Source organism: Chelonia mydas, chromosome 12 (genome assembly GCF_015237465.2).
Source record: "Chelonia mydas isolate rCheMyd1 chromosome 12, rCheMyd1.pri.v2, whole genome shotgun sequence".
NCBI classification, from domain to species: Eukaryota; Metazoa; Chordata; order Testudines; family Cheloniidae; genus Chelonia; species Chelonia mydas.
The window spans coordinates 5,895,329-5,909,562 of NC_051252.2; the positions used below are offsets into that span (position 1 = coordinate 5,895,329).

Here is a 14,234-nt window from a genome sequence, read left to right on the forward strand (position 1 = left end):
TTTCAAAAGTCACAGTGTCACTGCCTCTAAAATCAGTTTTTCTCATCCAAATATGTGAAATTTGGAAATGTGAGAAACTTCAATTTTGAAGGGGGCGGGGGGAGACCATTTCAAATAAAAGAAATTTTGGGGTCCTAAAATGATCTAGAATGAAAGTGCAAATAATTTCCTCTCAAACATTGAAGTAAAAATAACAACACCCTTGTGAGACAAAAATGGGAACAATAATCTTAACTTCAGGTGGGAAAACTCAGAGAGTTAAATGGGCCTTTCCCCGTGCACAGAGTCAGTGGCAGAACTGACCCAGAAGTCCTGACTCCCAGTCCCCATCCTCTAACCACAACACACTGTTCTGTCCCAGTGTCAGTCACAGAACCCATCTGTCCTGATCCTCAGACCCCTGCTGTCACCACTAGACAGCACTCCCTGCCTCTGCAGCCAAGAGTATAGACTGCCCCTCGATTGCAGAGGTGAAATCCTGGGCCCAGTGAAGTCAATGACAAAACTCCCCTTGACTTCCCTGATGCTAGGATTTCACCCCAGGTGCAGAATTTCTGGAGGACTTAAGTTGGAAGCCAATTGGGCCACCCGTGGTGACTGCTGCTCTGAGCCATCACCCATCATCGCTGGCTAATAAAGCCCCTGGCTCCAGTTCATCTGGGTTTGCTCTGAGATCAGGGAGCAGTGGCTGTCTCAGATCCACACAGCCATCAACCCCAACTCCGGCAGCAACGGGCAAGGAGCCCCTCAGCTATAATCTCCAGTGTCTCCTGGACTAGGATTACTTTCTTCTGCCCTTCTTTTGTGGGTGGCAGCCTGCCTCCGGGCTTGCTTCTAATCCCCCTCACTTTCCGCTTCCAAAGAACCTCGCTGCTCTCCGCTGGGGGTGTGCTCAGAAAACCGACCTCCTACCAGCTCTCTCCACCACGCCCGCACTCAGACCCCTGAGTGCGCTTAGCTCAGGATGGAGCGCAAATGCAGCTGCCTAGGATGTCACGGCCCTGCCAGTTTGAGGCATCAGAGAGGACATTAACGAGGTCACAGGTGTTCAGCCCCTACTTGGCGCCTTACAGCCGAGGTGGCTCAGTTCAACCACCCAGCAGCTCAGGGCTCCCTGGCATCATCCTGGAGGGTTGGGAGAAGGTGTAATTCACGAGGTAGACATGCCCGTCTCCAGCAGCACAGTGACCCCCGGCACCTCTGCAGTGTCAGGAGACAGAGGCACAGACATTCTAATACTGGGGCAGACCAAGGCTCCATCTTGTCCCGCATCCTCCTTCAGTGGCCAACATGGGTTCCTTAGAGGAAGGTGAAAAACCTTCAAGCAGCATAACTAGCCGTGCGTCATACACAGCCATGGAGGGGAGAGGGAGAACTTCCTGCCCCCTGCTGGTGATCAGTTTGCACCATGCACACAAAGAGTAATACCTCTTGTAATTTTACCCCAGCATCTAAGAACCCATGCTACTAGGCCCCATTGCAGCTTCTTAAATCTCTGGTAAATCTTATTCAGCTTCAATCACATGCTGCAGCAGTGAGTTCCACAGATATCCTGAGCCTGCCTAGAAATGGGATCTGAAACCCAAAGGTGAGAACATTACATACCAGCCATCAGTACCCTCGGAGCTGCAGCAGTTTGCTCACTCTCAGCAGGTTGCATTGGCAACCTCTGCTAGTTATTCCTGATGCCAAACCCCAAAGGCAGCCAGTTGATGACTGCAGCCATGAAACATTGGACTCCTCGGGCATAACACTGACCAGACTGACAATGGGATCACGCCCCCTCCTCCCCTACACAGTTAGCAGCTTGTGGCCAGGATGGAAGGGTTGCACTTACGGTTGAGTCCAACATCATGGTAGGTCAGGATGGCCGGGCGATTTCCCTTTGGGGACCCTCGAATGACAACATGCAGCAGCCCGTATGGGGTCTCGATATCATGCTCCTGGAAGAGAGAGAGAAAAGACAGGGTTACATGTCGCCCCTCCCTGGGGTCACCCTATTAAAGAAAAAGGAGACCAATAACAAAGTTCTACCAGGCAACTTCTGCCCTCACCAGCTCTCTCACTCGCAGAGCCATGCAAGCCTGGCCATGCATCGTGCTGGGATGAAAGTAACCAGTGACAGCAATCACTAGAGACACACTCTGCCTGCAACAGATGCACCCCTGTCACTGACATCATCACACGTGAGTACGCTGCCATGCACACAAGCCTGTTCACGCATGCAGCACACACGTTCACTCTCACGCACTGACACACCCATGCCTTTACACACTTCTAGTGTCCACTCTGCCAAACAGAACAGGAGGACTTGTGGCACCTTAGAAACTAACCAATTTATTTAAGCATAAGCTTTGGTAAGCTACAGCTCAAAACAGGTGTACCCTCACATGCAGATGCATGCTCCTGTCGACTCTTCCCTCCTACAGACGTTCCCCAAACTGACTCCCATAAATGCCCATAAACACAGCAACCATTTTCATGGCATTGGATCCGATCGACACAAATATCCCCCATATCCTTCCCAAAGATAGAAAAGGGGCGATGGGTTTTTAACAGCCGCATCCCAAATCCACAACCTCATCTGCATACATGACTCACACCCAAATCACCAACTAGAAACACACATGGTCATTTACATGCACAAATACCCAACCGGGGTGAGCAACGGGACAGACAAAAGTATCCAAAACCATGCCAGATATCCCCCACTGGCAGGGACTGGCAGGAGACTGGATTACAGCAACCCAGATTTGTCTTGCCATTTTGCATTTTTAAAGGGCCAGATGTGGATCTAGAGCAGATTAGACAGGGCTGTCCTGCTGTCTTCCGGCCCCAGGAAGGTCTTGAAGTATGCCCCAAAGATTAGGAGCCTATGAATTGCCAGACTGGAGCAGACCTGAAGGTATCTAGCCTAGTGTTCTGTCTCTGACCGCGGACAGAACCCGATACTTCAGAGGAAGGCGCAAGAACCAAGAGATGTGGGATTATCTGCCCCCCACATTGGTCTCTAATAATTGAATGAAGCTCTGAAGAACAAGGTTTAATCCCTTCCAACATGTGTATCATCATTAACTCTGATAACTCTGGCTATTCTAGTTATCTAAACAACTGTTCAATCCCTTTTTGGAATCTTGCTAAATTCTCGGCCTCAATGACATCCAGTGGCAGTGAGTTCCACATGCTGATTGTGTGTTGCGTGAAAAAGGATTTCCTTTCATCAGATTTGAATTTTCCACCTTTAATTACACACACACATGCACACGGCAATTCCACACAAATCACTGCATTTCACCCACTCCTCTATTATTTAACTATATGAAGCCATCAGGATACAGGGACCGGTCATTGACTTAAATAGCAGCAGGCCCATAATATGTATGAAAGAGGCTACCCAAAAATAATCTTTTGCCCTTCTAGGGTCTATTCCATCCAAGGATGTCAAAGCTCTTGAGAAACATTAGGGTGATGTTCACCCCATGGTGAAGGCTGGCACAAAACCACCTGAACCATTTAAATCCCACTAAATCCCTACTTAAACCCCCTCTGCACAGGGTGCCTTTCCCCCATTTGTGAATTAAGCTTTACAACACCTCAATGAGGCAATCATCAGGATCTCTTTATAGATGGGGAAACTGAGGCTCAACAAGAGACAGTGACTTGCCCACGGTCATACAGAGAGTCAGTGACAGCTCCTGGCACCAATAAAATGCACAATCCTTCCTGTAAATGTCAACTTCATTAGGCTCTTATTGGCACAGATTTCTTGACACTCCAGAGAGTAGCGGCAGCTTCATAAAAATTAATCACCTAACAAATTTCCCCCTCCTTCCTAAACCATCAGAGAGTTAAAGGCATGACAAGGCAGCCTTGGGACACCAATGTCGATCTCTATGCTGCAGTTCTAGCATTTACCAGAAGCCCTAATGAAATAGGAAGATCCGAAGTGGGTACACAGGGAAATAATGTCCTGCCCCATTAAGCTTCTTGAATTAGCAGCTCAACAGTTGCAGAGAAACAGGGCCCAAATCCTCAGACAGTGGAAATCACCATAGATCCATTGACTTCAAAGGAGCGATGTCAATTTACATCAGCGGAGAATCTGGCGAAGGGAGGTTCATCACAGCAATGCTGAGACACACACCAAATTGCAGACAAGCAAATTTCGCACCAGTTCACTAGCTTGACAGCAGATACAAGAGATCTGGGAAGATCACAGGGACTGAACTCGGCGTGGTTTTTACTGACAATAATGGGATAACTGTCCAGGCAATTATAGCTGACTCATTAGCATGATATCCAAGTGCCTTACAAGTTAAAGACCCCAAAGGGTCTGATGTGACCCAGGAACCTCTTAATGCCAACTGGCAAGCAGCACAAAGGGGGTGCAGAGAGGTTGGGTCACAGTTTGGGATCTCTTGGGTCGGGTATGTACATTATAGTTCACCAAAGAGCGTCAAGTGAAATCTCAAATGAAAGCCGATGTCACACTGGTCACCAACATTGTCGTGAAACGTACATACAGAGGCTGTGAGAGGAGTTATGTATGTATACTGAAAATTGTGTTCTTAGAGTGTATCTGGGGACCGGTCACCAGTAAAAGTGAAAGGTAGGCTCTCTTTCAGATAAGAAATATTTATCTAGCTGGCTCCTGACATATAAATTAAGTATTGTATGTTTCACAACGGGTCTCCTCTCACCTGTCTGAACTGCCCGTAAGGATTGTAAGAATTTCAAAGAGAGAAAATTAAAAGTAAACCCTGCAGGGAGTAGGGAGTGGGGCTGGGGGAGAGGGCTTTCCCTGAGGTAAAGATCCAAGGTTTGCTCTAGTGTATCTGGGGAACAAAGACGACACTCTGTCCTCCTTCGCCTAGCAAGTAAACGGGCAGCGGGTTTTACTTCATGAAAGAGGAGTCTCAACCAGGCATGGTTGAGAATGCTGAAGAGAACATTGGGTCGATAAACAGACGGGGGAGAACAGGTTAGTTAAGTTTAAGCTCTAGAAAATGTGTTATGATTTTGTTCTGTACGTAACCACTTGTTCCCAACGTTCTTACTCACTCTCACTTGAATCTCTGTGCTTTGACGATAAATTTATTCTTGTTTTCGCTACATCTCAGTGCTGTAGGGTTCCACGAAGTGCTGGCCCTGAGATGTGTTCCTTTGGGAAGAGCAGGCCTGGTAAGTCTGTGAGTGTCCAGTGGATAAGGGGCTGGACTATACAGGGAACACGCAAATGACGCAGGGGTTGATGTGCGCCTTTTGCCACCTGCACAGAGACAGAGAGGCCTGCAAAGCAGCACTTGTGCTGCCAGGTGTCAGGGAGCTGACCCAGAGCAGGCACAGACACGATTTCCTTGTGCTCAGGGCAGGTGGTGGTGAGGTGCCTCCCAACCCTGGGTAATGTCACAGTCACGCCTTTCCTGCCCCATGGATAGGATGTTTCTGTTCCCGAGGGAAGGCTGGGCCGTTGCACTAGGAAGATGCTATGGTTCGTGATCATTCTCATTTTCCACCACGAGGGAGTCCCACGGTGCTGACCAGGGGCTGGGCCAGCCCCCTTTCCTGCTCCCACACATCTCACGCCAGAGGTTGAGAGTTCCCTAATTCCAGTGGGAGGTCACGATGCAGGGTGAGGAGGATCCTAGGGTCATGGCAGACATGGAGGCCTCCGAAGAGAGGAACCAACACCAGGAGATGAGCTGCTCAGATACTATAGTGATGATGAGCACAGGGTTAGGAGAGAGAGAGAGAGAGAGAGAGGGCAATTACGGGGCCCTTCATCCCTAGGTCACTGGTTCAAACCAGGCCTAAGTCAGCCATCACGATCACGCAGGCGTTTGCTGTGGAATGAGTTGGAGAATCTCAGGTTAGGTGTCCACCTCACAGACCCCCATGACGCCTGGGACGCTGCCTCCCTCAACAGAATGGGCTATGGCGTCTGAAATGCCCTTTCACATGCAGATTGCCAGACCGGGCCACAGCCCTGCTCAGCTCCACCCACTCCAGCCCCCGCATCTCCAGCAGTGGCCACAGCCAGCTGCTCCTGAGGAAGGCACAAGCATCCCCACAGCAGGCAGTTACGGGCCCACCTGCCCCCAGGGAACACTTCTCCCCATTTGGTACAGGTTGGCTTATGCTCCTGCCTAGAGGTGGTCCCTCTGGGCTGGAATTAAGCTTGTCAGGGCTGCCACTTCCCTTGCCCTTGAAAATTGCCAATCACACCCGCACCGTGATCTCCTTGCCAGCCAATCAGAACACTCCATTCCTGCCTATTGGAGGAGGAGGATAATGTAAGCAGCCAATCGCAGACAGCCTCTGTTGTTATTGGCTGGAACAGGCAGGTCTTTCAGCACCTTCCTCCAGCTCCCGATCCCCCCATCGGTACCCAGTGCTATAACCAGAGAGGCGGCAGCATTGGCAGGAGGACAGATTCAGGGCAGCCGTGCCAAGCCTCTCTGGGTTTTGGGGTCACAGGCACATGGCTGGAAACAACCTCAAGACAGCATGTGCCGGGGCTGCAAACTGGCCATGACAGGGGTTTTCCCAGAGCGCCTGGGGGGAGGACTGGAAAGTTGCCAGATTCCAGAGCAGGGTGCCGGGCTCAGGACATCAGTGTTCCCTTTTAACGAAAACTAGGGCAATTAGCAAACAGGATCTGCAGCCAGAATCAGCAAGAACTTTAGTGTTAGAGAAAATCATTCTTACTGGAGACAATGAAGCCTGCTAGAAAGAAAGAATCATTCCCAGCATGGATGTGGGTGGGTGGGATGAGGGGATTGGAATAGCACAACAAGGACTGTGGGGTTAAAACGGGAAGCTAAATCCCAATAAGGCACGATGCTAAAAGACGCAGTGAGCCCTGGCCCCGCTCAATCGCAATCAGCAGGAGCTGGAGACGCTCTAATTCCAGGTTCTCCCTCAGAAAGAGCCCTTGACCCTAATCTGTCTTGCTGTGGAGGGGGAGGAAGGGGAGCCCTTGTCAGACAAAGAGTCACTTGAATGGTTTACAAGCCAGACGACACCCTGAGCTTTTCATCCTGCACCATCTGCTGCTCTGTCTCCCAGCTCCGCTGTACGGCTGCTGAAATGGCTGAATCCTGCCCCCTTCGAACAAAGCTGGCCCTTGTCCATCCCAGGACCACAGCAGCGAGGGGAAAGCCGCTCTGTTCTCCTTCTCCAGCCCCTAAGCTGCCTGACCTCCCTGCTCAGCATTCATTCCAGTTCCCAGCTCAGTCAGATCCAGGGCACAGACCCAATCGGCTCTGCTTGCCAGCTCCCACTTGCCCTGTTATGAGCCATGTTCCAGCTGCCTGCTCTGATGGGTTTGCTTTCTTGACTCCCACCCCTGGCGGAGTATTGATTTGGGGCAGGGATTAATGGCGGCTTGGCAGTACTGCAGCATGCACCAAAAGGGAGCGGGAGCTCAGAGCCCTGCAATGCGCTGGAACAAACAGGAGGGAGGCAACCCGCCCCAGGATTTTGATCTACGGTGTTTGCTTCTTTAGTTTAGTCCCCAATAAAGCGCATCATAGATGCCCACAAGCCGAGCGGTGAGTGAGGGTGCATCATGGAGCTTTGTCCACCCAGCAGAAAGCAAGGACATCTCCGGCCAAACCTCCATCCGCTGTATCAGAGCTATTCTGCTACCGTCAGACCCATCTTCCCGGGGAACCGGATCTTCTCCATGAAGTCTCTCCTTTTTGTAGGGGAAAATGGTGTTAAGTCAGAACATTCACCCCATTGCTAAGAACCCATCCCCTTGCACAGCTCCGGTGTCTGCATCAGACTGGTAAACACCTTGGGGCAGGAACGCCCCATAGCACCGAGCACTCACATATAATAGGATTAAAGAGGGGACCCAAGCCAACACCCACACCACACCCAGGGTCGGGGGGTTCGAAATCTCAGCCCAAATCTGGATCTGGACTTTCCAGTTCCAGTGGGTTGATCTGCAATCTAAAGTGCACTCGGGACTTCGCTGCTGCTGTTGATTTTACAGCACCGTGCCGATGGGCAGCAGTATAAACCCCTAAGACAGACAGATCGACCAGAAGTCCCCAGACTTCAGGGCTCCCCCTTCCATTCTTAGTTAGCCCCCCGTACATTCTCACTGCCGGCAGTGAGGGGGAAGGGCATATCGGACGCCATAGCCCAGGGTGTTACATCCCCAGCTGGAGTCCACCTCTGGGCACCTGCCCGTGATCCCAGCAATGTGTGTATCACCATGCACAGTGCACCTGGCCATGTGCTAATAATTGGCCACATTCCAGGGAACACAGGCCTGGGCTCTGGGATGGACCTGGGGACCCTTCTTGATGGAGCTGGCCTTTCATTGCTACCTCAAGCATGGCCATGCTGCTCGGACCTGCCCTTTGTGGCTCAGAGAGGAACAGTTTACAAGAATCAGGCATGAGTCAGCTTCTGTTGGCTTCCTGGGATTGGTCGAGTCGCTCAGCCGGGGTGAGGGGCATTGGGTACAAGGGGAGGAGGTTCAACTAATCATTCCACAACCTCTCTTTCTCTGATCCTTGCTTCCACCCCATGCCCAGTGCTACAGGTCTGTCTGCCCCTCTGTCACGAAGCTCTGTGGTGAAGGGGTTTTGCTCCTTTTCTTTGTCAACAGAGCGGGGGACTGTGTGTTTGTACAGCACCTAGCACCATGAGGCCTCAGTCCTGACTTAGACTTCTGGCACTGCCATAATACTGCAGCACCCGTTGACTTTGACAGGAGTGGTGGGTGCTCAGTATTTCGAAAACTAGGCACCAGACCAGATGAAAATTGGGCCCATGGTATTTCTTTGCCCTTGGGTATGTCCCCCAAATATGTATATTTTGCCTCACAAGGGATAAAAGTATCTCCCAAATCAGTGATCTAATATACATCACATCATTGCCATTCCTTTAAAAGCACACGGGTCAGGGCTTGCTGGATGTCTCCCCTCCATACCTTCCCTCCCCCTCATGGCTGCCATTTTGGATTCACTCTGCCCAAAGTGGCCAAGTTCCCATGGTTATGTGAAAGGGAAGAAAAGCTCCACCAGGCCCAGGGTCTTAAAAGCTTATGAGAAATGAGGGTTTCCAAAACAGCAGCTGCAACAGGGTGGGTCATATGTGCAAGGATGGAAAACGATGCCCCAAGACCCAGGCCCACTGGTTTAAAGCAGCAGCAGTATGCTTATAGTAGCGTGCTTGCAAAAATCCCCCCCAACAGAAACCTGCAGGCCTGATGCTGTCCCCAGGGTGCCTGTCCAGCCCCTCACGAGCAGAGCCATAGACAAATCACATGCAGCTTATGGAAGGGTTTGCTTTAATTCCAATCAGTTAAATACATAAAAACTAGGAGACGGGAATGTTAATCGAAATTTTGTCACCAGAGCTTAGTGGGAACAGGAGAGGGCAGGATGCTTTGGCATCAGGACTAAGCATCACCCTTGGCTTGCCACATGGGAGTCTCAGCACCCCAGTGGGTGTGTAGCGTCACACACCAGTGCCGCTGTGCATGACTTACGGGTCAGAATGCCTCTCTGGAGATGAGCTTCTGGGCTTTGCTCAGTGTTAGTGAATGGGGATTGGGAGACGGCATGGACCCCTTACCCAGAACTGCTCCTCTGACCCAGAACTTAGCTAGGAGGAGGATGAAGAGGAGCAGCTGGAGTACATGTACGGCACCCAGAACAATGGGGCCCTGTCAGACTTGGACCTCAAGGTGCCACCAAACTTTGTTTGGGACATTGAGAACACCCCTCCCGCATCCCCTTCTTGGCCCCGGTACCTTACACTGTTTTGAGAGCACGTGTGCAAAAGTGCACTCCCACCTGCAAAACACCTGATCTGTACGCGCAAGCCAGGGCCATGCACGCAGACACATCTGCAAGCCAATCCCCTCCTTGCTCAAGCATGCCAGGTGTTTTGCACATGCAGCTTACATGTCCCCTGGCCTGGATTGCTAGTGTGCTCTCTGCTTGACCTCTCAGCTTTGTGCATAGCTTTAGCTGGAGAGTCTGCATTTCTCCAACACACTTCACAGTGACCCTGTGCTTTTCTTCCGAGCCTTTTGGCAAGGATCTCCAAGGACTTTAGATGCTCTAATAGCTACACTTCACGGCTTCCCCCGCTCCTGTTAGGTAAGAAAGAATCATTCTCTCTAGGGAAACTGAGGTACACAGCAGTTAAGTGATTTGTCCAAGGTGTCCCAACAGTTCAGTGGCAGGAATGGAAACAGAATCCAGAAGTCCTGACTCCCAGGTCTCTGCTTTAACCCCAAACCAACACTGCCTCTTCAGCTATTCCTGACAAAATTCCAGTTGCAACAAAGGAAAAAAGCAAACAGGTGGCTTTGGGATGCAGGATGCAGTTTCAGCTCTCTGACCGGCTCTCAGTGATGTCATCCCCTGCCAGTGTTCCCAAGGACGGACTCAGGTTAGAGACTGCGTCTTGCTTTTGTCCATTTTTTAGAGCTGTGCATTTCTGAAGAGTCCCCTCCCAGTGAGTTAAAGGCCCTTTGGCTCCTAATCTAGACTCCTGGCTGGTGTCACTTTGCTGGCTTTAATAGAAATACACCCCCTGGGGAGGCTGGCCAGGTGTGGCTTTTGCTTTAATGCAAGGGACCCGATCCTGTCCTCCCTGGCGTCCATGCAAACTCACTGATGCTGCACAAGGATAACTCACGGTTGACCTGGACCCAGTGTCTGTCTGGCTAGGAAAGCTCTCTGCTGTCACCTTAACTAAACTGCTGTGCTCTCTGTCTCAGCCAGTACATCCCCCTTCCCAGCCGGGCACCTTGGGCTTTGCCTGCTCCTCCTGGCTCTGGGGCAAGGATCACAGCGGTCTTTCCCTCCCCGCGCCAAGGCAGAATGTGTCTCTTCCCAAAGGGGCAGAGGCAGAAGGGAATTCGGCATGACACGCACAGCCATGTGTGTCTCCGATACAGACAGACAGACCATGACTCGGGAAGGGAGGAAAAGGGGAATCCCAGCCATCAGCCACAGAGACTGATGCTCAGGAATCACCCTCCCTGCTCCAAGGTTGGCCCATCCTCCAAAGGAGGCTGATGAGTTCCAGCCAGCTGCTCAAGGTCTCAATGGGGCCAGAGGATGGTGCTGAGCCTCCAGGTCATGAGTCCCCCCTGCACACCCCATCCTGACCACCCGCTTGTTTCTGTCCAAGCGTAATTTGTCCCGAGCTCTCTAACGAGGCCTCATGACCCCTCGGGGAAGCAAGTACATATCATCCCCATGACCCTCCCTACTTCCGCTTGGCAATTATATTCCACTTCTCAGCCACCGTTCTCACAGGAGGATCATGAGCCCCCTTTTACAGACAGGGAAACTGAGGCACAAAACAGAGACGCGACTTGTCCAAGGTCACAGAACAGGGCAGAGCAAGGACTAGAACCCAGGTGTCCTGACACCCAGCTCTGAGACCTACCTACCAGCCCACCCATGCCCTGCTATCCCTGGCTAGTGACTAACAGCTAGCACGTATGCTGTGCTAGTAGCACTTATCCCCCACCTTATGGATCGCAAATAGGAAGCTACCCAAAGCTGCTGCTGCACCTTCCTCTCCAGCCACGCGGTGCCCCAGCACCACACCTTTCTACCCCGGCCCGGCTCCTTCCAGCGCAGGGTCAATAGCCCAGAACTTCCCTGCCCCTTCCCCAGCGTCCTCCTGCAGCTTCCCACACGCTCCACCCTGCCTAGCAACACCGCTGCATCCCTGAACCCAAAGCCCTAGGTCCCCCTGCTTCCCCCTGGGCTGAGCAGAAGGGCCCCTTTGCACCCTGTTTCCCTACATGGAAGGGGGGCAGGGGGGGTGAGACCCTAGCTCATCACAAATTAGCCCAACTTAGGCGCTCAGATGCTGTTGCACTGGGGAGGGGGGCGCAGCAAAGGGAGGAGACCGAGCCTGGGTGGGCGATATAGGGAGCACCATCCAGGCACTAGGTGTGCTGGGCAAACAGCACGGACCCTGGGTGTCATCATGGGTCGCCACGTACGTTTGCTGCTCACGGGGACGATCCATCACACTGCGGCGGGGCTCGTCAAGCCCAGCCCTGCGCATCTCGCCTCGATGTTACAGCCTGCACAAGGTTATCCACTACACCCGCTGCAGTGCTCACCCCCCTCCAGCAGTGCCTGTTGTTGTCATTTGCTACTGCAGTCCCTGCAGACTGCAGAATGTGCTCGGCTTTGATGGCTGCTGATACATGCAACAAGCCATGCAATGCCCCCCCATTGCCCCCCAGCCAGCCCGCAGACCTCTCAGGACACAGGCATCACAGCTGGGAAGGACACATGCAGGGATCGCCCTGGGACTCCAGGCATGCTTCCCTACACCTCATCTCTCTTGCCCGAGAAAGCTCCTGAATTCATTTTCCTTCCCTCAGGGCTGCAAGGACCAAGGTGGTTCTCTGCAGCTCCCGAGCCTAGTGGGGACAAAGCCTCAAGGATAATGCTGGGGACTGGGCACCCCTGCTTGCGATTCGGGAGCGGGGGGAAATGGGGAAATGCACACAGAAAGCAGGGTGAGATTTCTTTGCCGTGGTGCCTGCGCTGACTTGTGAAAGGCAGCCCTGGCTGGTGCAAAGATCCTGTGTGGATCGTGGGTGTTGTTGCCTGGGAAAGCCCTACCTGACACTGGGGAGAGGTGGGGGCTGTACCTACCCCGTCCCAGCACTCTGGCATCGTGAGGAGCTCGTCCGGTGCAGATTCCTCAGGGGAGAGAAGGTAGCACTGGTGCCAGTGGCCCACCTCCTGATTCCCTGTCCTGAGTGCGGAGAGCTGACAGCCTGGGTATGAAGTCAACCTCTCGGCTTTGATTTATAAACCAGCTCCATCCCCTTTATTAGCCCCTCCCATTGCCCCATTCTCCCTCCACCAGCTCTGGCTTAGGAATTGTTCCTTCTTTTTTATTGCAGGCAGTTGTTGAAATGGAGCCCAGGAGCTTAGCAATTGGCTGCTGATAAAATTATGCATGCTCCAATTGGCTCAAAATACCCGTTTAAGAAAAAACAAACCACTGCAGATCATCACTACGCCCTCCATCTTCCTTGCAGAGAGAGAGAGAGAGAGAGACACACACACACACACACACACAAAAGGACATGTGCTGACGTGCATGCACACACAAACACAGAGATGGAAACATGCACAAGCATGCATGCACGCACACAGACCCGCATAACAGGAAGTATATTAACATGCATGCATGCATCAGAACGCCCAGAGAGATGCAGATCCACAAGGGCATGAGCACGCCTACATGCAAACAGACACATGCCCACAGAGACATGAAAAACGTGCTCACACACAAACCCACACAGGTAGGGACACAGGTACACTGCTTCTCTAGCACACGGTGCATTTTTAATAGGCCTCCCTCTGTTTGCTGTCATAGTGCAGAGTACCACCTGTTCTGAGAGCAGTGGCTCTCAACCTTTCCAGACTGTACCTCTTGCTGCAGTCGGATTTGTCTTGAGTACCCCCAAGTTTCATCTCACTTAAAAACTACTTGCTTACAAAATCAGACATAGAAATACAAAAGGGTCACAGCCCACTAATACTGAAAGATGGCTGACTCTCTCATTGTTACCCTATAAATTACAAAATAAATCAACTGGAATATAACTATTGTACTTACATTTCAGTGTGCGTATAGAGAGCAGTATAAACAATTCATTATAAGAAATTTTAGTTTGCACTGACTTTGCTAGTGTTGTAAAACTAGGCAAATGTCTAGATGAGTTAATGTGCCCCCTGGAAGACCTCTGCGTACCCCTGCTTAAGGACCACTGCTCTAGAGGGACTGGTTCAACCTGCTGAAACATCAGGAGGGCGGAGCTGTTAAAATCCAGTGGATTCAAGTACTTCGCAGGAGTGGGGGTGGCAGGGGGGGTAGATCACCAAAAGAAGGAACCAGTGAAAGGATCAACCTGGAAAAGAGGCCACAAAATCTAGGATCCTTAAGAAGGGGCCTTTGCATACCTGGATGGCTCACTGGCACCTCCGCTCCTCATCCCTCAGTGCTCAGCTCAGCATCTCTGTCAGCATCAGACCCTGTTCCTTGCCCAGTTCATTCTCTGCTGGGCTTCCCCTCTTGACTGCAGGGCTAGGATTGCTTAGCCCAACAAGGGGGCTGCTTTGGCCAGGGAGTCAGAGGGCAAGCCCATGACTCAACACCACAGTGGGTGGATGCGGCGTTACCCGGCATACAATCTGTACTGCTGAACAGCT

General features: G+C 51.8%; 1 protein-coding gene across 12 annotated transcripts in view; it reads right to left on the reverse strand.

The window, feature by feature from the left end:
* The window catches only part of NDRG4 (NDRG family member 4), an 87,478-nt gene that overhangs the window by 27,937 nt on the left and 45,307 nt on the right, over window positions 1-14,234 (reverse strand). For 4 of the 12 annotated variants that reach the window (XM_043526149.1, XM_043526147.1, XM_043526151.1 and 1 more), the window contains exons 4-5: window positions 7,619-7,699; window positions 1,838-1,943 (exon numbers count right to left, since the gene is read on the reverse strand). In XM_043526149.1, coding sequence (XP_043382084.1) covers window positions 1,838-1,943; window positions 7,619-7,699 — 187 coding nt within the window. Of the gene's footprint in view, window positions 1-1,837; window positions 1,944-7,618; window positions 7,700-12,632; window positions 12,947-14,234 lie in introns of those variants that run through there. The other 8 variants (XM_043526150.1, XM_037877855.2, XM_043526152.1 and 5 more) reach the window with 7 other exon arrangements.